This window comes from Pantherophis guttatus, chromosome 6 (genome assembly GCF_059756535.1).
Source record: "Pantherophis guttatus breed Tessera chromosome 6, ASM5975653v1, whole genome shotgun sequence".
NCBI lineage: Eukaryota > Metazoa > Chordata > Lepidosauria > Squamata > Colubridae > Pantherophis > Pantherophis guttatus.
This window is the reverse complement of record NC_142068.1, coordinates 12,291,734-12,315,150: the sequence shown is the minus strand read 5'-3', so window position 1 is coordinate 12,315,150 and position 23,417 is coordinate 12,291,734. Positions and strand designations below refer to the sequence as shown.

Sequence of the window (23,417 nt, the reverse complement as noted above, 5' to 3'; positions counted from 1 at the left end):
GGAAAAGAGGGATGTGTTTATTTAGTGTATGACAAAAACGTTAAAAAGCACATCACAATTACGTTCTCAATGAGCAAACACGAAAATGTTTATCTACAAATTCGAAGGTAGACTATTTATATCAGAAGTGTCAAACTCAAGGCCCATGGGCTAAGATCTGGCCTGGGAGGCCGTCATTGAAACAGCGAAGGACTGGCCCGTAGTGCCTCTGCCAGTGAAAATGAAGCTCGGAGGGCTGCGTGCAGCCCTTCCAAATTCTGTTTTTGGCTGCTACTGCCTCCTGCAGTCATGTGCCAGCAAAAACGGAGCTTGGGAGAGCTGCGGGTGCCCCCCCAGCTCCCTTTTTACTGGCAGAGTGCTCGGGCCGCCACAGGCACCCCTGACACAAGTGACATCGAGCTGGCCATGCCCACCCTGGCCACTAACCCCAGCCCCCCCTCCCCCCGAGGTCAAACACAACAACCCTGATGCGGCCCTCAATAAAATCGAGTTTGACACCCCAGATTTATATCACCAATATATGATGACGTTGATCAAAGCTGGCTGAGGAACTCTGGGAGTTGAAGTCCACAAGTCTTAAAGTTGCCAAGCTGCAACAGAGGACCGTTCTTGCGTCCAGGCCTAAAACAGATTGAAATTGTTATCCAAGCAAGTTTCTGGCTATCCTAATAGATGAGATGTCTGGATGTCAATTAAGTTGAACAAATGATTCAATTGTCTTTTTAAAATCAGAATTCAAGAGGATATTATTCATTTTATTTCATTGCCCATGTCTGTTTCTGAATTGCCCCCCTCCCAAAAAAATCTGATGGGGGGATCTCTCACTTCTGCTGTCATACACCGTAGACAAGATCTACTTCTTCCAGCCAAGAGGGAAATTCTGTTTTGCCTGAAAGAACTTTTTTTTTTTTTGCTGTGTTTTGTAACATTTATTTTAATGCAGTCAACTTGCCACGATAAATAGAATTGGATTTTTTGCCCTGAAAAACCACTCTTCATTTATCTTTGAGTCAGCCGATTTGAAATTGTGATTCCAAATATACCCCCTTGAATTTTGTACCAGCTTCAAGGTGCTGGTACTTACCTATAAAGCTCTTCATGGCATGGGCCCGGGGTACTTGCAGGACCATCTCCTACTGGCCTCCCACCGCCCAGTGCGCTCACATAGGACTGCCCTCCTCCGAGTGCCGTTGGCCAGACAATGTCGGCTGGCGGCCCCCGGGATGAGGGCGTTCTCTGTGGCTGCACTGACCCTCTGGAATGGGTTATCCACCGGGCTCCGGACGGCCCCTGACCTCCGCACTTTCTGCGCCGAGCTGAAGACATGGCTTTTTCAGCAAATTCCCTGATCTGCCACGAGGTTTTTTAATTGTCTGGGGTTTTTAATTGACTAATTTTAGCACTTGGATTGCTGTGTTGTTTGTATTTTGTGAGCCGCCCCGAGTCCTACAGGAGAAGGGCAGCATATAAATTTGAAAAATAAAATAAAATAAAAAAATAAGTGCAGTATCAAATTGCCCTCAAACAGAGGGAGGACTTTTTTTTTGTTTAATTAGCTAGTCAGATTTTAGTCAGAATGATCTTATTCCACCCTCTAGTGGAATATCACTACATTACAAAGATTTAGAAGCATCTGAATGTTATTGCCCTCAAACTACACCAGGGGTGTTAAACTCAAGGCCCGGGGCCAGATCCGGCTCACAGGGTGTTTAGATCTGGCCTGTGGGGCTGCCTTGGAAACAGCAAAGGACTGGCCCACAGTGCACGCAGCCCTCCTGAGCTCCGTTTTTGCTGGCAGAGGGTTGCAGGAGGCCGTCTCAGCCGAAAATGGAGCTCGGGTGTTATGGAATGATGGGATCAAACAACATTCCTGGGTCAGCCAGAGACAGTTTATTGCGCAGTTTCAGAACCAGATTTGTATCTGGAATTCTGAACCAAGAAGAGCTCTGATACAACTGCTTTTATACATCTCCAAGACAAAGGATTTTGCGAGCACAGCTGTTTTCCATATATGGTTAACATACATTTGTTACATTATAATTGACACTTTCTAATTACTAAATTCCTTCACTATTTTCTAGTTCATAAGATTATCTTAGCTAAACAACCTTCCTCAGTTCTGTGTTTGCTGATGCGTAGATTCATGACTGTTTTGGATAATAAGTAACTTTTTGTTTCATATGGATGTCCTTGTATCCTTGACAGCTAGGCCCCTCAGAAGATATATATTACCAAGAATGGAATTTAGCTGACTTAGTGTAATCTCTAAACAAGCATTTCTTTCTTATAATAATGTGAATAAAGAGGGTCCTTCAATGTTCATATAGCTAACCTTGTACTATTCCTACATCATTCACATTACGGGAACCCATTTTTGCTGGCAGAGTACTCAGGCGACCACAGTGAAGAGAAGGACTCAGGCCAACACGAGTTCCGTCAAGCTGGCTACGTCCACCCTGGCCACACACACCCCGCCCGCCCCCCTCCAAGATTTTGCAGGCATTCTGCTGGAAACCGATTGTGTTTATTCCCCAATAATCTCCAGTCTTGCTCCGTTCCTAGTGACTTTCCAGGCATATCTGTTTTTTTTTTGTTGTTGACTCAACACCTTACTTAGCCTTCCCAGATCAGCCAAAGGCAGGGAAAGGTGTTGGGCATGATTTCAATCATTAGTCCTTTGCCTAATACACATTCTGTATTAATATGTATTAATTAATTAATACGTACTAGTATGGAATATTAATATTCCCAGCCATTACTTCCTACAGCAGAAGCGATCCATTTGGGGAGTTTACATAATGGAATTGTGCCAAATGCCCAAGTCACAAGCGAGCTCAGCATCTTGTGCAAACGCATCTCTTAAGAGGTTATTTACACCAGGGGTCTCCAACCTTGGCAACTTTAAGCCTGGTGGACTTCAACTCCCAGAATTCCCCAGCCAGCTTTGATCAACGTCATCATATATAGCTTTGCTGGCTGGGGAATTCTGGGAGTTGAAGTCCACCAGGCTTAAAGTCGGCAAGGTTGGAGACCCCTGATTTACACCACCCTTGGCAGCTTGAAAAATGTGCGGACTTCAACTCCCAAAATTCCCCGGGCTGCATGAATAAACACAAGAAACGCCCAATCGCCCTGCTTTCCCCCGCCCCTCAGGCCTCTTCCGCCCATTCTTAGTCAGCTCCGCCTCCCTTGGCTAGCCCGATAAGGCGCATGCGTCAACTCTTGCTCGAGGAACGAAAAAAGGGAAACGCTGCGAAAGGTTTAACTTCCGGGTCAAGGCGCTCCGTCTGCGTGAGGGGGAGGAGCAGCCGCCGCCGCCGCCGCCGCTCAGGGTGCAGCGGGTGGGCGGTCGTCTTGACAGATGGAGCGGGACTTGCTTCGCCAGGCACTGGGCTTCCACGGGCCGCCGCTGCTCTCCCTGCTCCACGCCGAACAGCAAGACAACCCCGACTTCGGCGGCCTGCTCCCCCCGGGCGGGGCCGGCCTGGAATCGTTGTCGTCAGCTAGGTGAGCCGAAGTCTGCGGCCCCGCCCTCTCCGTGGGAGGAGGGGGCGTGGCTTAGCTGGAGGGGGCGTGGCTTAGCTGGAGGGGCGTGTCCTTGAGAACGTGGGGCGGAGCGTGCTTAAGAGACGAGTCAGCTCTGCTCTTGGCGGCTGCTTTGCTTCCCTTGAGTGGGGTGGGGTGGGGGCGGGGGTGGGGGCAATTGCCATTCTCAGCCTTTTTTGGAGCCCTCGCGAAGTGAGGGTGCCTCTGATCATATGCAGAGTGCAACGTCTGTCCGCAGCTGTGCCTCGCCTTACATGGACCCGCAGGACTGGCAAGGGACTCTTCTTCACAGGTAACTCAGGTAACATCTCCTTATTGTCCCAAAGGTGCTTTTTCTTTTCTTTTTCTTTGCAGGAGGCAACTGTAACAGTAACAAGAATTGGAAGGGACCTTGGAGGTCATCTAGCCCAACCCCCTGCTCACGCAAGAGACTGTACTAGGGATTCGAACTGCCAACCTTTCTGACTGACAAGATTTTCTTGTTTTTTCTTTGAAGACGTTTCCCTTCTCATCCAAGAAGCTTCTTCAGCTCTTGACAGGATAGTGGGGAAATGGAAGGATTTCTACTCCTTGCAGACAGACAGCTGGTCATTTGCCTCCTTTTTTTTTTTTTGAGGGTCGTTGAAGCACTTGGAGGTTTATCTGTGTCCTCGGTGCTTCAACAACCCTCTAAGACAGGGGTGGGCAACTATGGCCCTTTTATGACTTGTGGACTTCAACTCCCAGAATTCCCGAGCCAGCCATGTTAGCTCAGGAATTCTGGGAATTGAAGTCCACAAGTCATAAAAGGGCCATAGTTGCCCTCCTCTGCTCTAAGAAGTGCTTTCAAGGACTCTCTAAAAGGATGCAAAGGACCAGCTGCCTGCAAGGAATATAAATCCTTCCCCACTATCCTATCGGAGCGGAAGAAGCTTCTTGGATGAGAAGCAAAACGTCTTCAAAAGGAAAAACAAAGTCCGGTTGCCTCTTGAAAAGGCACCTTTGGGACAACATGACTTGGATGACTGAATGTCTCTACAGACTTTTAGCTATACAATTTGGGGTGAACACCTTTTGAATGGTGTGGGAGTAGGAATGGATTTCCAGAGGAAAAATTGCAGACTACAGGAACCTGAGTAGTACTCAGGTGACCCTGAGGACACAGATAAACCTCCAAGTGCTTCAACGACCTTCTAAAAAGGATGCAAATGACCAGCTGTCTGCAAGGAGTATAAATCCTTCTGTCCTCCACTATCCTGTCAGAGCTGAAGAAGCTTCTTGGATGAGAAGCAAAACGTCTTCAAAAGAAAAAAACAAGAAAGTCCAGTTGCCTCCTGAAAAAAAAGAATAAAATCACCTTTGGGACAACAGTGACCTGGATGACTGAGAATCTCTACAGACATCCCCTTATTAGGTGTTTTTAAGGTCATTTCACCGAATCTGCTTTCAAGCAGCCTGCTGGGAACTGACAGAGGTTTCCATTTTTCCCCATTGTTTCCTTTCTTAATTTAGATATGTGATAGTTAAAATCCAGGACCCTGAATATATGTACGTACAAAAAAAAATAGTCCTTGACTTACGACTGGAATTGAGCCCAGAATTTCTGTCCTTATGTGAATTTTCTCCCACTTTATGACCTTTCTTGCCACCATTATTAAGTGATTCACTGCAGGGGTTAAGTTGGTGAATCTGGCTTCCCCCTTTGCTTGTCATGGTGCCAAACAAAAGCATATGTTTTGTGCGATTCTGAATGCCTGACTAGGCATTCTTCTCCAGATAGCTGGATATGAGACAGTGTGTTTTGAGGGCAAATATGCCTCAAAGCAAAATAAGTAGATTTATAATTATGAAGAAACAGCTATTTGGAATCTACCAGAAGCAGCATAACAATGGTTTTGAATAGGATTTACTTCTTTTCATAGTTATGCTTTGGTTATCAAATAAATCGCCAGGTTTTTATGGATGTGTTTTCTTCTGTTTCAGAAAAGAAAGAGGGATTGAAAATATTGAGATTCAACAATTCATTTCAAAAAAAGCTGATCTTCTTTTTTCTCAATCTTGGAAAACAAATGTGACAATAGTAAAAGATGGAAATGAAGAGAATGAAAGTAAGAGAATGACGTCAGATGATGGTTTGACACGTTTATGAATGTGCATCTTATGAGCAATGCTTGGAATTGGAGATGTAAAGATCTAAAAAGATAAACATTGGAGCATTTCACAGGAATTGAATCAACTGAATTGATACATAAATCTTAGGAAGTATAGATAGTAGACCAATAGTAGAAGTCTCTATAAAATTGTGATTTTGTAATATACAAGCCCTCTGTAATGGTTTTGGCTATTTTTTTTATACTTTTAATTCTATTTGATAGAATTAAGGTATTCTAGGTAAACAAGGAATACAGATATTCCTTGTTTAACGACTATAATTGGGACTGGCAATTTGGTTCCTAACAAAGCAATCACTAAGTAAAATGACGACTGTGCTTAAGATCTTCACCTTTCTTTTGTTTTACAGACCTGCTAAGTTTGTAAATGTGAGGATTGGTTGTAAAGTAATTTTTTCATTACTGTCGTAAATTCAGATGGTTGCTAAATGAGGACTATCTGTACGTCTGTCTACCTTTCCTACTACCTACCTATCTGCCTGCCTGTCATTGTAAATCATTCAATTCCCTTTTGGAATTGAATGGCGTATAATTTGCATAAATAAATAAATTATGATTCTCTCCCCCCCCCCCGCATTTCTTCAAATTAGAAAAAAATCTTTTCCTAGTATAACTTTTGCCTGTTTATTTGTGTATTTCCCCCTATCATTATTATGTATACTAACTTTGCTTGTAACTTTTCCAGTGCTACTTGTAAGGAATACAATTTAGATTCTGCAATAGGAGTGGACTAATTTTTAGATTGAAAATCATTTGTGCCATGAAAATAGAATCAAGTTCATAATTTGAAATATTGTCAGTTGTACTATGTTCTTAATCCAGTAATTAGAATAATAAAAAAAAGGAAAGGTAAGAATTTAGCTAGATTAACTCAGAAGCCTTATCTGCTTCCACAGTGAGTTGGTAGATGTCTTTATGAAAGTCAGAAGCAGATCTATTTCAGCAGTACGTATTATTTGTTATATTTGTATTCGTCTTCCCCAGCAGTTTTTCAAGATGATTGGATAACACTCTCTAATGCTTTTACGTAATGGCACATTCCATAGTTTCAAAGCACGCCCATTCAAAAGTGAACTCATTTAATTCGATAGGATTGAATCTCAGTGGGATTGCATGTGCTTCACGTCCATGACCGTTACCATTTAAATTATCTGGCAATCCCTGTAGTGTTTCGGTATTTAAAACTGTTGTTTTTTTTAATTTGCATCTACCAAAGATTGTTATGCTATTATGCCACCATTGGAGCAGTTTATGGAAATCCCTAGCGCAGAGAGGCGGGAGCTCTTTTTCCGGGATATCGAACGCGGTGACATCGTGATTGGAAGGATTAGTTCTATTCGCGAATTTGGCTTCTTCATGGTGCTGTTCTGCCTGCGAAGCGGCGTAGTGCGAGAGATAGCAGATTTAGAAATCACGGTAAGTCAGAGATGTTATGTTCTGACCCAGCTCCCCAAACACGACAAACCCTCTGAAGTTACCTCAAAGATTCCTTTATTAGGCGCACCAGCAGCTCCAGCAAAAAGTTTCTCTCTCACCGCAGGCTAACAAGTCTGTCCGGCAGGGAGAGGAATAGTTGTCTGCCACATCTATTCATCTCCGCCCCCCTGCCTTTTATCCCCAGAGCTAGGGTGGGGCTTCACTATCAACGGTGGGTCTTCCTTCCCAAGGATTGGCCCACGGATTTCCACTGCTGTCCTCTCCTCTGCCTTCTGTGCATCTGCGCATCAGGCACTGGACCCAGCTGTTCCTCCTTCCTCATCAGCCACCTCCAGACCTGGGGGCTGACGGATGGCCCAGGCTCCACCTCTGTCTCTCTCTGTGTCAGCTTCATTCCTTCTTCCCCCTCGGAGCTCTCAGGTTGCCTTGATGCTGACCCTGACTCCCACACCGCCGCCTCCTCCTCTGATTCGGCTGCTAGAGAGGCCGGTGGTCAACAGGCCACAACATGTTAATATGAAAGGAGATGTCGCTTTCTGAAGGGTTTCTCTTTTGGCCTCTCGTGCAGCTGAATTGGCTGAGTTGATCCAAAGGAATTAAGGAAGCTCTTGATTCAGAATCGGCTCCATCAGCAAAAAGGAGCTTCCTTATACTCAAGGATTACTGTTACAGTTGCAAAAGTTCTGAACTGAACTGTGTAAGTGCTTTGGTTGCATTTCTGATCAAGTGTGACTCAGACAGTAATCCATATGGGGCGCGACCAGGGCATGAGTCACTCAGAACAGGAGCTTCCTGATCAGGAAAGGGTGCAATTATTGAACACAAAATTGTGCAAAATATACATTAGACTCCCCCTGCTAAGCACCTAACTCTCACAGCACTGTCTTATGCCTAAAGTTATTTACCCATGTAGTAGGCTATTGCTAGTATCCTTCTCATCTTCCCTACTACCTTCTATTGGTATTTTACGATTTATCCCTTGTTTGTATCTTATGATTGTATCATACAATTTATGAATTGTGACTTATCACTTTGTTGTTTGTATGTACACTGAGGGCTTATGCAGAAATTCCTTATATGTCCAGTCACACTTGGCCAATAAAGAATATATTCCTATACATTAGACTTGAAAGAACGATCAGCTGTACTGCCTGTTGATTTAGTCCTTATCAGACTGAATTTGCATTATTACTGCTGCTCTATGTAGAATAGTATAGGAGTTTTATATGGAATTCAAATGGCGATTATCACACAGGATAGAAGTACCCTGTTTCCCTCAAAATAAGACATCCTCTGATAATAAGCCCAATCGGGCTTTTGAGTGCATGGCAATAAGCCCAAGCGCTTATTTCAGGGTTAAAAAAAAATATAAGACAGGGTCTTATTTTCGTGGAAACACGGTACCCTTCTCCCAAGTTATCCACTCAGACTTCGGAGTTAAAAATCCAGCTTTTAAAACATTAGAAGGTAATACTCCCGCATAGATGTCCTGCAAATCTTCAGTATTTCTTTGTGCATTGAGACGTGAGTATGTCTATCCCTAATTTTTTTGGAATTACATGTTTTCTATTTTAGGCGCTTTGTCCATTAAGAGATGTGCCTTCCCAAAGCAGCCATGGGGATCCCTTATCATATTATCAAAATGGTGACCTTATCCAAGGCAAGTGTATATCATCGCTCTTAGATTTGGCCCTAAAGTATATTTTACGTTGTTTTCTGCTCTTTAAGTCTGGTCTTTTTTTTCCTCCCGTTTTTAATAGCTGCAATCAAGGATATTGATCGCTACCATGAAAAGCTCAGTGTATCACTGCACAAGTCTGCTTTATCTCCCAGCTTAGCAAATACCAAATTAGGAGTCATCAGCTCTGAAGATTTGCCTGTGCATTACAGGTAGGAAATGGAAATGAGGTGTACTTTTTTGTGTGATTTAAAGAAACCCTTTTTATTATATACAGGTGATCCTCGACTTACGACCACAATTGAGTCTCAAATTTCCGTTGCTAAGCAAAACATTTATTAAGCAAATTTTGCTGTATCTTGCCAAACGTAAGTAGTGGCCAAAATTGTAGAAATCTTTTGGGAAAAGTGTATTTTTGAGGGTTGATGGCTAATAACACCACTTTTTTCTGGAGTTTCAAGATAATCATATTTCACTGCTGGACTGTCCTGGGAATAGCCCAGACCTTAGCCCATTTGAAAATCTATGGAGCTGACTAAAGAAACTTGTTAGTCAGAAGCGACCCAGCAATAAAACCCAGTTAATAGAATCTCATCTCTATTGTCACATTCCTTTGGAGCTCCGGATGGCCCCTGACCTTTGCTCGTTCTGCCGCGATTTGAAGACCTGGTTGTTCCGCAGCCTGGACTAATGGGGGGTTTCTTAATGAATTTTAAATTGCTTTAAATTGGAATTTTAATTTTATATTGGCTTTTAATGAGGAACTGTGCATCTTTACCGTTGTGAGCTACCCTGAGTCCTTGGAGATAGGGCGGCATATAAATTGCATTATAAACTATAAAGTTAACTGCCTTCTGAGAGAAGTACATTACAGGTAGTCCTTGATTTATGGTCTGTTGTTTAGTGACTATTCAAAGCTACAATAGCACGGAAAAAAAAGTGACTTGTGATTCTTTTTCATGCTTGCAACCACTGCAGCATTCCTCTGGTCACATAATCAAAATTTGAATGCTTGGCAACTGGTTCATATTTATGATGGTTGCAGTCTTCTGACAAGCAAAGTCAATGAAGAAGCCAGATTGACTTAACAACCCTATTAACCAACTTAACAACTGCAGTGATTCACTTAACAGCTGTATCGCTTAGCAACAGAAATTTTGGATTCAGTTGCATTCGTAAGTTGAGGACTACCTGTAGTTGATTTTTGAGACACTACAATATATCTAAAACAGGGTTTCTGTTCTGACCCAGTTCCCCAAACACGACATACCCTCTGTAGTTAAATCAATGATTCCTTTATTAGGAGCACCAGCAGCCCCGGCAAAAAGTTTTTCTTTCACCGCAGGCTGAGAAGTCTGTCTGGCAGGGAGAGGAATAGTTGTCTGCCACATCTATTCATCTCCGCCCCCTGCCTTTTATCCCCAGAGCTAGGGTGGGGCTTCACTAGCAGCAGTGGCTCTTCCGTCCCAAGGATCGGCACACAGATTTCCACTGTTCTTCTCTCCTCTGCCTTCTGCGCATCTGTGCATCAGGCATTGGACCCAGCTGTTTCTCTTCTTCCTCATCAGCCACCTCCAGACCTGGGGACCGTTGACTCTCCATCTGAGGGCTGACGGACGGCCCAGGCTCTGCCTCTGTCTCTCTCTCTCTCTGCCAGCTTCATTCCCTCTTCCCCCTTGGAGCTCTCAGGTTGCCTTGATGCTGACCCTCACTCCCACGCTGTCTCCTCATCTGATTCGACTGCTGGAGGGGGCAGCAACTGACAGGCCACCACAGTTTCCCAAAGTGGTCACTATCGACCTACATGGACCGATGGGATTATTCAAGAGTTCAACAGTTATTTTGTAGCACTATTAAGGAAGTATTTATTAATGTATTTTTGTCATGGTTCCGAGGAATGCTCCCAATTAGTTCAAGGCTGTTGCTTTTTCAAAGATCTTGTTTATTGGGTACAACATATCGGCACGTTCAAAAGTCAAGCCAACTCAGAATAGTTCCCCCGCTTTGGTATAATTAAAAGATAGATACTGGCCACCACCACCCCTTTGTGTCCCAGATCACGTTAGCCTGTCGGTACTCCCCTCCTGCCGTTGCTAGGATATGCTGGGTCAGCTTCAGCTCCCATGAGCCTTATCAGTGTTATGTCTGGCACTCTGAAAGGAAACGTTCTACATTCCAAAAATCTCCCTCCCACCCCCTCCGCAAGCACGGCAACTGAGAAACGAAACAAGAAACTTTTATGGCTTCAGTTAGAGTCGTTTCGACTCTAGAGTCGTTTTCATATCATAAATGTTTTGTACGTCTGAGGAACATTGCAAAATTTCCTGAAGGGGGTCAGTGAGCGGAAGAATTTGGTACCGCCGATCTAAAGAGGGGTGGACTTTATTACAAATCTTTTCGTTGGTATTTCTTCTTACGTTGGTAATGCAAGATGGAACAGAGAAAATACTGTTTTATCTCAGTTCATGATTGTCTTTTTGTTTGTTTTTTCCAGGAGGAGTATTGACATAGCCAGTAGTTTGGAAACTTACGAGAAAGTTTTGCATAATTCTTTGGGCTTTGCCAATCCTGCTATAGTGGAGTTCCTAGGAAGCAAATTAGGACTAGAGGAATCCAGCCCCCCCTCCTTAATGAGAGGACTACAAAGGTATATAAATAACAACTTAACTGAAAAGTAATTCCTTCAACGAGGAGTTGGTTAAAAATGACATTTCCGTCATTTGCTGGGAAAAGAGTGCCAAAAAAATTTATCAGAGTTAATCACTATTTCAACTATACTACAAGACAAAGCGAGTTTGCATACCACTGAAAGTTGAGCATAATCTAATCAGATGGAAACACCAAATGTAAGTTAAATTTGGCTGTTTGGTTAACATTCCTGACTGTAAGGTAAAGGTAAAAGTAAAGATTCCCCTTGCACATATGTGCTAGTCACTCCCAACTCTAGGGGGCGGTGCTCATCTCCGTTTCAAAGCCGAAGAGCTAGCGCTGTCCGAAGACATCTCCGTGGTCATGCAGCTGGCATGACTGAATGCCAACGGCGCACGGAACGCTGTTACCTTCCCACCAAAGGTGGTCCCTATTTTTCTACTTGCATTTTTTACGTGCTTTCGAACTGCTAGGTTGGCAGAAGCTGGGACAAGTAACCGGAGCTCACCCCGTTACGCGGCACTAAGGATTCGAACCGTTGAACTTCTGACCTTTCAATCGACAAGCTTAGCATCTTAGCCACTGAGCCACCGCGTCCCTCTTCCTGACTGTAGAATTAGACAATTCCTGAGTATAGTGGCTCATGTGATGAGGACACTGGCTTGGAGGTTAACAAGCCTGTGTTTGAGACCTGAGTGCTGCCATGGGCCTGGGTGAATTCCCATCCTTCACTCTAGCTCTTGCCAGGGACATGAAAGGAGCCTCCAACTGGGCATCTGCCAGGCAACAGTGATGTCACTGGTTAATCCTTGTAACCCGGAAGTGCCTTAATGCTTCTGACACAAGTGCGATGTGAGACAACTCCAGTAGATTTGTTATTAATTTGGACAGGTTATAAATAGACTAGTTGATTAAACATTTTGTTTTTGTTTGTTTTCCCCCAGCAAAAATTTCAATGAAGAGGATTTTGCTGTTGCGTTGAGGAAAAGACAATCTGCTTCGTGGGCCTTAAAATGGTACACACCCCTTTGTTTTCATTACAAGATAATTCTAGAACAGAGGTCTTCAAACTTGGCAGCTTTAAGACTTGTGGACTTCAACTCCCAGAATTCTCCAGCCAGCTATAAGAATTCTGGGAGAATTCTGGGAGTTGAAGTCCACAAGTCTTAAAGACCCCAAAGAACGCAGCACACACAAAGTCCGTACAAACCTTAATTTACTAATTAAGGACTACTACTGAGCTTTCTTAGTAGTTGTTCGAACACAAGTACAGTTTAAATCAGGCTTTTCTGAACAAGGGCTGTTAATTCAGATAACCGTAATCTTACTGTGGTTGGCAGAATGCCCAGAAGCAATTTGCAGGAAAACTGATAAGAGAGAAACAAGAGCCGAATCAAACTTTTCTGGAATCAAGATGTGAAGGAATATGAACGAAGTTGTTTCCTGCAAATTGCATCAGTTGTCCTTCCTTAAATAGGCTAGGGGAGTGGCCAATTAGCCCCAAGCCTTACTCTCGAGGAGACCTCCTCCTGAGGAGCCACTCCTGCCTTTTAACAGCTCTGCGTGCTCGTGCATCGAGAAGAGGCTCCTCCTCTTCTTCCTCTTCACTTATGGGAGCTTCTGGAGGTTCTGAAGGCCCTGGCTGAATCCCCACCTCTGGCACCACATCTTCTCCAGCCTCCTCATTGTCTGACTCGAGCGCCAGCTGCACAGCACCAGCCTCCTTGCTGTTGGAATCAGCTACTAACTGCACAGACCGCTGACGGGCCACAACACTGTTCTAGAAGTTGGGAAAGAACCATTTTCTTCCAGAGCAATAAAAGCATTGCCTGAATTTTGGAAGCAGATAACGGTTTTATCATTCAGCCATATTAAAGGTTTATGTGGTGCTAAGGGTGGTATTACAGGTAATCCTTGACTTACAATCGTTTGTTTAGTGACAACGGCGCTGGAAAAAGTGACTTATGATTGTTTTTCTCACTTACAATCATTGCAAGCATCCCTGTGGTCACTTGATCAAAATTAGGATTCTTGGCAACTGGCTCATTTATGACAACTGGGGTCATCTGGGGTCGTCATAAATGCCCTGGGGTCATGGTGATCACATTTTACAACCTTCTGACAAGCAGCCTGATTCACTTAACAACTGTGGCAAGAAAAGTTGCAAAATGAGGCAAAACTCACTTAACTGTCTTGCTTAGCGATGGAAATGTTGGGCTCAATTGTGGTCTTAAGTCAAGGACTACCTGTACTTTATTAGCAGTAATTTATTGTTCAGTCTTTCAACTGTAGGCTAATGATAAACACTAAATAATTCCTCAAAGACCCTCCTTGTTTCTTACTGTCTTTTCTGAATTTTGGTTTTTAAATAGTTTTGGGGAAAAAACCCTGCAAGTCTGATAGAGAAAAGCAGTTGTAAAATAAATGATTGGCATTTGTTTTTAATGTCGTGATTAATTAACTTGCGTTCTTCATAAAGGTATTTGTTGGTTTATTGAAATCTTAACTTAACTAATTTTATTTTTAGTGTAAAAATTGGTGTTGATTATTTTAAAGAGGGCCGCCATGTTGATGCCATGAATGAATACAACAAGGCACTGGAAATAGATGCCCAAAATGTTGAAGCCTTAGTAGCCCGTGGAGCACTGTAAGTATCTGCTTTATGTCTGCCACCCAATAATTTCATGAGCCAGTGAAAAGTAGATATACTTACAGGTATTTTTTTTTCTTCTTCTAGCTATGCAACAAAGGGAAGCTTGAATAAAGCAATTGAGGATTTTGAAATTGCTTTAGAGCAGTGCCCCACACACAGAAATGCTAGAAAATACCTTTGTCAAACGCTTGTTGAACGCGGAGGCCAGTAAGTGTTGCCTTGTGTTTTTTTTATCGTTTCTCCATTCCGTGCATTTTACGTTTTTCTTTCCCTCGTCTATATTTTTATGCCTGGTTAAAGATAAAGGACAACTTGGGTAGACCTATGTGTGGAGCTAATTCAGGAGCACAGCTTGATGTGAAATCATCTGTTCACCTCCCCACTTATATCTGCTTGCGCTGTTTACCGCCATCTGTTTTTGCGCTTCGAAATAAAAACAGCTTTCTGATTAGCAAGCCGGTTAAGCGTGGGCTGGTTTGCATAGCAATTAAGTGGATATAAAGGTGCTCATCGGTGTTTCCCCTGTCAAAGTAGCATTGAGTAGATGCCAAAAGAGCCTGGATCCTGTAGCCTTCAGCAGGATTTATTCATGAAGGAGATAAGGAGGAATGTTAATCAGGTTTTGAGATGCAGCAAAGTTGGTTATGAACGTAACAACTTCGCTGGGTCAGGCTGAACTCCACCGTAGTCTGGCTTTGTGTTTCTTTCAATTATCAACTAAATGCCTGTAAGGTGCTTGGAGGTAGGAGATATAGCCTACTCCTGCTGTTGCTTTTTCCCAACTAAAGTATCCCAAACATTCATATCTTTTTTTTTTTTTGGTAGTGAAAGCGTTTTGAGACATATGTTCATTGTTGCTGCCTTTTCTGCATTTTTCCAGCCCTGTTAACCATCCTTTATCAAAGGCAATCATTACTAGGTTACACACTGCTCTAGATGTGACTATTCCATCTGTCAGGGCCAGCCCGACTGGAACAATGATAAAGCTGACACGAAGCTATCACGAAGCAAAAGTGTCTTTATTTTCTTTCCTAAATAGGCAAGCCACAGAACCCGGTGAAATGCAATAAGCTATGTGAAGTCAGCGCTGGGAGCCTCCGCCTTCCAGCGCTGCTTTTAATCCTACGGACCCACCCCCTAATTAGCCGTGGTTATCCCCCTATTATCCCATTTCCTCTTATGTTAATCCCCCGCCAGCATCCGGCATAGGTGGCCATGGTTTGTGCCGAGCCATGTTCCCTCCGTCCGATCCAATCTGACCTTCCCCCCTCCCAGTGTACAGAACCCCGTCAGTCTTGTGACAGCCCGTCAGCTGCGCTGCGGCGGTCTGCCCCCCGAGACACAGCCGTGGAACAGTGTAGTGGAGCAAGGGTTTCCCGTCTCCACCCTGGTCTGTCGCCAATTGTCTGGGACCAGCTGAGAGGCGCAATAGTTCTCCGGCGCCTCCCACGCGGTGGTAGGTGTCATCCTGGTCGGTTGCTACTGTCCCTGCCGTTGCGACGGCTGGCACCCTCACCTCATTGCCCTCCCCCACATCAGTGGCGAGCCCGGGAGCTGGGCTCGACACCATCATTTTGTAAAAGGACATTATGTTGTTGGCAGTTTTATTTTTAGTTCCTTTTCTTAGTTCCTTTCTTAATGATTTATCTGAATGGAATGTGGATGCTTCACAGCTGCCGAACACATCTTTATTCCTCTATCAACCATCCTAACCCCAAATCTTTTCCCTGGTTAGCTAACTGACAGCTGAGATCCCTTGACACTCGTTTGGTAATATTGCATGTGAAAATGAATTTGGAATAGTAGTTGATGAATACAAATTTCAGGTAGCCCTTGACTTTCAACAATTCAGTGATCGTTCAAAGTTACAACAGCATTGAAAAAAGTGACTTACAACTGTTTCCCATACTTACGACCGTTGTGGCATCCCCATAGTCATGTGATCAAAATTCACACACTTGGCAACTGGGATGTATTTATGACGGTGTCCCGGAGTCATAGGATTTCCTTTTGCGACCTTCTGACCAGCAAAGTCAGTGGGGAAGATAGATTTGCTTAACAACCGTGCAACTAACTTTAATAACTGCGGCAAGAAAGGTCATAAAATGGGACAAAACTCGTTTTAACAAATGTCTCGATTGGCAGCAGAAAGTTTGGGCTCAATTGTGGTCGTAATTCAAGGACTACCTGCACCGCATTGCAATACAGGTAGTCCTTTCCTTACAACCATTCATTTAGTGACTGTTCAAAAGTTACAATGCCACTGAAAAAAAAGTTACTTACCACCAGTCCCTGCACGTATGACCATTGTAGCATCCCTACGGTCACATGATTTGGGTGCTTGGCAACTGACATATATTAAAACAGTTACAGCTTCCCTGGGTAATGTGAAATCACATTTGTGACTTTCGTAAAATTGGTTGCAATTCACTTAACAACTGCCTTGCTTAGCAATGGAAAGTCTGGTCCCAATTGTGGTCGTAAACTGAGGACTAACTGAACATCTGTGTTTTGTTTTGTTTTTTAAAAAGAGAGTTTGCAAATTTAAAACAGAACAGCCACAAACCTTCCACATTACAGGAGGAGATCCGTCCTATTTCACTTTGTCCCTATTGAGGTCTGAATTGCATTCTAGGTCCCCATCCGAAGAAAAGTTGAGTCAGGCTAAGAGAAGAGCATTCTTTAAAATGTATTAAGCATAAAGCACTTCAGGTTCATGTGCGCTTACAATCATTTGTCAGGTTGGAAGAGGAAGATAAGTTGTTGAACGCCGAGAGTTACTACAAGAAGGCTTTAAACATAGATGAAAGCTTTCAAGAAGCTGAAGAGGCCTTGTTGAAGCTCCGTCAACAGATACAGGTGATTCTTTACTTTCTGTTAGTTGACTAAAGTAAATTGCCAATGTCATACCCAAGAAGCAAATTACGTGTTGGACTTTCCCCCCCCACCCCACTCTGGTCTGCAATCCCTTGTGCCTGAGGAAGCGTTTTGTACTAGTCAAAGCTAAATGGTTTTTTTTTTTTTATCTCACCTGGCCTTGGTCAGGGACACCTGACGGAGCAGGCAAGCGGAATACACAGCCCTGAAGCATTTTAATCGTGGGCATAATATGGTTTATAAAGATCTGTGATCTACAGAGTTAACTTTTGGCATACCTTCAAAAATTGAGCCATGGTGGCACAGTGGTTTGAGCGCAGCAGGCTACTTCCGCTGCCTGCCGGCTGCCTGCCCATTTGGCAGTTCGAATCTCATCAGGCTCAAGGTTGACTCAGCCTTCCATCCTTCTGAGGTGGATCAAATGAGCACCCAAATTGTTGGGGGCAACATGCTGACTGTAAACCGCTTAGAGAGGGATGTAAAGTGGTATATAAGTCTAAGTCGGGTGGGCAACCTTAAAACACTCAAAGAGCCACAAAGGTCCTAATCAGAAGCCCCCCATCAATTCTGGAGCTGACCGGAAGTCCGGTTCCCCCACCATAGAGTCTCCTCCTAGCACGGCATCCTTTTTCCTCTACCTGTTCTAACCGAAAGCCCTATCAATTGTGGAGCCGACCAGCGACAGGGAGCCACAGCAGAGGGATGAAAGAGCCACATGCGGCTCCAGAGCCGCAGGTTGCCGACCTCTGGTCTAAGTGCTATTGCTATTGCTGTTTATTAACCAGGATTTTGTGGATCAGAGGTTTTGTTGTTAATTATTATAATGCGTATCGGAAAGAAGCCGAGGGTCAACTGTGTATGTGCCTGTCTGCAACGTTTTCTTTTCTGTGAGGTGAAGAGAGGTACATGTGAGAAGTGTTAAGGGGTCATGTCTTTTTATCCACAATTTTTTTTCCATTTAATGTGACAGTAAAAAAGTAATGGGCGAATGGAAGTGTTTGAATATAAAAAAGGGGATAAAATGCCCACTTCTGCTCTGCTTTCCTTGGTGGGGGTCCAGTAGTTAGAACGTCCTTCTGAGCACGCACATACAAGGCCTGGCAGGGTGTTCTCCTGTAATACTGATGATACGTTTCTCTCCAATGCATTTTCCTCCGAACTGGAACTGTTGCTGCTGTGTCTGACCTCTCTGGTGCTGCTCATCACCAACAACCCCTGTGGAATACGATTCCGTGTGTAAACTGTGCATCAAACTGGGCTGTGATACCGTTGCCACATGGTTTGTATTCATACATGGCCCTTTTCAATTCTGTTTTGATGGGAATTGCATTTTACGTCTAAATTCAAATAATGGCACATTCCTTATTAATTTCTGTTCGGTTGATTATTCTTTGTGACCAACTATTTTCCTGGTTGCCATATTAACCTTCCATTCATACTTCCCGGATTGCTAATGTTGGGTTACGGGATACCAAATAACCTGTACTTTTTTTTCTTCTTCTTCTTCTCTTTTGCCTTTTAAAATTTGGGCTACAAACTACATGAACTGTAAATACCATGCTCATTCATCCCTATCGCTTAACCATCCTTTGTAATTATTTTTTTTTCCTTTAATATTTCTATTTTATTTTATTTTATTTGCACATGGTTCCTTTGGGATCTCTGTAAATTTTGTATGTTGTGGGTTGGGATGGGACTCACTTGTTATAACTTGTTAATACCATATTTTTGATGTTGGGATTTAAAAAAGAAATCTCTGGAAATTAGAGAAAAACAAGCTGCAAAAGAAGAGAGGCAGAAAGAAAAGAAAGTAGAAACAAGTGCAGAAAAACTGCGTAAACTCTTAAAAGAAGAAAAAAGGTAACCTGTTTTAATTTATCTAGTGTCTCATACCTACCTGTGTGTGTCCATACAGCTTTTCTTACATAAACCATAGAGCAATCTGATGCTGTAAGTATAATAACAATTCACTGTTGATGCTGCTTTTTTGTTTTCTCATGTGATATTTTTTCCTCAAATGTTTTTTTATTTATAAAGAAGGTACTGCAAGCAATTTACTTTACAATGAAAGAGTAGTTCTAGGCAGTGGTGAAATGTAAAATTTGTTACTATCAGTTCTGTGGGCGTGGCTTGGTGGGGTGGGATAATGTGACTGAGTGGGCGTGGCCAACTTTTTTTTTTTTTAACTTTTAAAAGCATTTTTTCTACAACCTCTTCGGCCGAAGAGGTTGTAGAAAAAATGCTTTTAAAAATAAAATAAAAAAGCCTCCGATGATTGCGCGACTCAGCTCGGCATGTGGGGGGGAGGGATTTTTGCTACTGGTTCTCCGAACCACCCGCTGCCATCACTATAGGATTGGGAGATCTGGTCCGAACCGGGAACATTTCACCCCTGGTTCTAGGGCAGTGTTTTTCAAACTTGGCAACTTTTAAGATGTGTGGATTTCAACTCAGAAATAATAGCAGAATTAATTTCTTCTCTTGCTGCTTTGTACATATGAGAGTATAATCACTTGTACTGAAGAGTGGAATGGGACAATTTGCCACAGCCAACTTGCTGCGGCCAACTTGCCACAGGACAATTCGCCATGGCCAACTTGCCATTGGACAACTCACTGCACTACAATCTAACCATTCTATTTAATTATTTCAAATAAATGAAAAATTATTTTAATTTTTACCATTCGCATATCATTCTGTCCCTCCTTTTGCATCCATTCTTTAATGATTCTATTTCACCATTTCTTTGATATTGGCGTAACTCTTGTCCCGCAGCGAGTTGTCCTGCGTCAGGTTGGCCATGGAAAGTTGGCCATAAAAAGTTGGGTATGGCGAATTGTCATAGACCCCTGAAGAGCCATGGTGGTACAGTGGTTAGAATGCAGTACTGCAGGCTACTTCTGCTGACTGCTGGCTGCCAGCAGTTCGGTAGCTCAATCCCAACCAGCTCAAGATTGACTCTGCCTTCCATCCTTCCGAGGTCAGTAAAATGAGGACTCATATTGTTGGGGGCGATATGCTGACTCTGTAAACCGCTTAGAGAGCTGTAAAGCAATGTGAAGCGGTATATAGCAATAGCACTTAGATTTATATACCGCTTCACAGTGCTTTATAGCCCTCTCTGAGCGGTTTACAGAGTCATCATTTCGGCCCCAACAATCTGGGTCCTCATTTTACCGACCTCGGAAAGATGGAAGGCTGAGTTAACCTTGACCTTGTGAGAACTGAACTGCCGAACGGCTGGCAGCCGGCAATCAGAAGTAGCCTGCAGTACTGCATTCTAACCACTGTGCCACCATGGCTCTTATAAGTCTTTATTGCTATTGCTATTGTACTGAAGTTTTAGGCTATCATGGAAATTGTTGGCTTCCACACTGGCTAATGTACAGATAGTCCTCAGGATGCATCCATACTAGGCATGTCTAGTATGTACGTACGTATGTATGTATGTATATGCAACATTACAATGTAGTTCTGGTCTCTGATAGGAAATGTTGATCTTATGATAGATTCTGTGTAGTAGAAAAATATGAAGTCTGTGGTATCCTTGATGCTGTCTGAGCTTGGTTGTTTAATTGCAGATGTTTCATTACCCGACTAGATAACATCTTTAGTACTGGTGAGTGTGTGGTTTGCTCCTTGTTTATATATAGTAGCTTGTCTTGCCAGTGTTGGAGGTGTGACTTCCTCTTTGGTGTTCCTTAATTAGGATATGGTGTTCTGCTTGTTTGTTGTTAATCCCCGCTTATCTGGGTATTGGCTGCTGGAGGGGATCTGTTCTGGCTTTTTGTTTTGTTTTACTCTGAGTTTTTTAATTGTCTGTTTTGAATGATGTGTAAACATGGTTTATTTCTATATGTATGTTGATAACTGATATGACTGAATGCTAAACTTCCAGGAATTCTATAGCACTTTTGAATTAAGCTTGTTCTAGGATGCTTAGGGTAGCAGGGCAAGCTATTGTCTATAAACAGGGAGCAAACCCAACACTCAATAACACTGATGATGTTACCTAGTGGGGTAATGGAATGTCTGTAAGTAAGCAAGCAAGCCCAGAGTGCACCAAGGACTCCACAGTTCAACCCTGAGCTATGTGTACCCTCTTCTACATGAAGTCTAGTGGTAGTAGTTGGGTTTTCAGGTATGCCTGCCTGAAAACTTTTAAAACTAACTTGTATACTCATTTAGTTGAAAGAAACCCAGAGTTTTGCCCTTCTAGTCAAACAATGTCCTCGTATTTTTTCCTATTGATACCCAAACTTTTGTTAGCTCAGCAGCTGAAACTTTCGCACATTCCCATTGTGAAATTTAATCGCAGTGCCTCATGATGAATTAAAACTTTTAGGTTGAAGAAGAAAAGAAAAAAGTCAACTTCCTCTTCGTCCTGTGATCCTTCATCAGATGAGTCTTCTTCCTCCTCCTCCTCCTCCTCTTCCTCCTCCTCTTCCTCCTCCTCTTCCGATAACGAAAAGCGTAAGAAAAGGAGTCGGAACCGGTCTGAATCCTCCTGCAGCTCTAAAAAACACACCTCTAGGATGTTTCCCCATCCGAGCGGGAAAGAGGACAGCTATTCCCCTCCCGCCAATACCTCTGCTTCTTTCCTTAACCAAAAGCACGAAGTGGAAAAATTGTTAGCGAGGCAAGACAGGCTAGCCAATCAGAAACCCGAGGTAAGGAACAGAGAAGGGGATTGCGCGTTTTTAAAGATGTATGCCGAAGATGACCTCTGTGGAGGTAAGTTTGAAGATTCTAGAGATTCCCGCCATCACTCCAAGACTTGGGCAAATAGTAGTAGCAAGATTGAAAGACAGAGTAGATCAGACCGAGCTTTGTCTAATAGGAGGGATAGCACGGGCTCCTACCACAGACAAGCTGATGACAGAAATAAGGCAAGTGATTCAGGAAGGCTGGAAAAAGAACCAGGCAGGGAGGGTTATCACAAGTTCAGCCCAAGCCAAGCCAAGTACTCCACGTCCCCCACGGGGTCGGATTACTCTTCCAAATCCGCCGAACATTACAAACAGTATACCAGCCGATGGATGAATAAACCTAGTAGATACAATGTGGATGGTAGAGCCGAGGCGGCCAAGGGTAAATGTGAGAAAGAATCCAAGAACAGGGAAAGAGACGCTCCAAGGGCCAAAGGAGGAGATGAGGAAGCTTTGCTGAACGGGAAAGAACCATTAGGCAGTGGTGCTAAAAAACAGCTGCCTCAGAACTTACTCAATATATTTAATCAGATTGCTGAATTTGAAAGGGAAAAAGGAAGCAAGCAGAAAAATCAGTGAATTGAAATATTAAGTCCAGTGCAGGAAAGCATCTGCTCTTAATCACTTGGCAAGTTTATATTCTTTTAAATTTTTCATTTAAATTTGCTTGTTAGATATTGATTTAAACGGGGGGTTGTTCATCCTTGGCAAATTTTAAGATTTGTGGTCTTCCAACTCCCAGAATTCCTCAGCCAGCGTAAGAATTGCCTGGGGAATTCTGGGAGTTTAAGTCCACAAGTTTTTATGGTTGTCAAATTGATAAATATGCAAGAGTTGTATTTTTTTTTTCCAATTGAGTTTCTTATGCTGTTAGGGTATTAAGGTACGGTGGCATGCCTGGCTGAACAACGTTTAAGGCTGCCACCTGTGCTATCTGGCATCAAAATTGCACTTTAAAACATTTCCCCACCCCCCTCCACAAGGTACAGATGACTGTTACTTTGTACTGTTAATAATATAACCATGTATTGATAAAATAAATTAATTGAAAATATTTTAATGTATATCATCAATGTATATAGTCTGTCTTACTATTAAATTTTTTTACAAAAATATTACTGCTCCCCAAATTTTAATTCAGAACTTGCAAAAATAAAAGTACGTGATAACGGCAGTTTTGCCTGGCGTAAGCCTCTGTTAACGCTAAAGGCCAAAGGTTTTCTGTTCAAGTGTTTTTATGTGTTGCTTCATTCCTGTACATCTCCTGTTTTCCCAACTGGTATTCACTGACAGATAGAACAGAAGAGACAAGGAGTCAGGTTGGCTTGAATAAGGAAAGCCTCTAAAATGCCATGTGGAGTTAACTACTGGCAACCAGGGGTGGGCTTCGAAAATTTTAGCAAGGGGTTCTCTGCCCGGTTGTTAGGGGGGGGGCATGGTGGACGTAGTCTAGTCAGCTTCCTGCATCATGGCGGGGGGGCGGGTGTTTTGCCCCCCACCGGGCTCCGGAGCCTTTCTTTGAACCTCCAGGAGGGCAAAAACGGCCTCCCCAGGCTCCAGAGGCCCGTTTCTGGCCTTCCCAAACTTCCGGTACGCCTGTTTTTCGCCCTCCCCAAGCCTTCACGCGCACCCTGCATTTACCTGCATCCAAAACGGGCCACATGGGGACTCCTGGGAGGGGCGGGGTGGGTGGGGCCAGCCAGGAGTGGGATTTGGGA

General features: G+C 43.4%; 1 protein-coding gene across 2 annotated transcripts; it reads left to right on the top strand.

Annotated features, from left to right (window-relative positions):
- The first annotated feature begins 3,254 nt into the window (after positions 1–3,254).
- TTC14 (tetratricopeptide repeat domain 14) lies at positions 3,255–22,869 on the top strand. 2 transcript variants are annotated; one of them, XM_034438921.3, is made up of 13 exons: positions 3,292–3,507; positions 3,765–3,838; positions 5,509–5,633; positions 6,913–7,112; positions 8,709–8,793; positions 8,894–9,023; positions 11,306–11,458; positions 12,405–12,476; positions 13,988–14,107; positions 14,198–14,320; positions 16,855–16,972; positions 18,741–18,850; positions 21,336–22,869. In XM_034438921.3, the coding sequence occupies exons 2-13, from the start codon at positions 3,801–3,803 to the stop codon at positions 22,276–22,278; spliced, it is 2,217 nt and encodes a 738-aa protein (XP_034294812.2). In that variant the 5' UTR covers positions 3,292–3,507; positions 3,765–3,800; the 3' UTR covers positions 22,279–22,869. The 2 variants fall into 2 exon arrangements, with proteins under 2 accessions (XP_034294811.2, XP_034294812.2); XM_034438920.3 differs by lacking the exon at positions 3,765–3,838 and having other exon boundaries at positions 3,255–3,507.
- Positions 22,870–23,417: the final 548 nt, after the last annotated feature.

Coding starts and splice junctions, on each gene's coding strand:
- TTC14 (XM_034438920.3), top strand. CDS start 3,362: ATGGAGCGGGACTTGCTTCGCCAGGCACTGGGCTTCCACGGGCCGCCG. Junction 7,113..8,708: donor TAGCAGATTTAGAAATCACG/GTAAGTCAGAGA, acceptor TTTCTATTTTAG/GCGCTTTGTCCATTAAGAGA. Junction 18,851..21,335: donor CTCTTAAAAGAAGAAAAAAG/GTAACCTGTTTT, acceptor TAAAACTTTTAG/GTTGAAGAAGAAAAGAAAAA.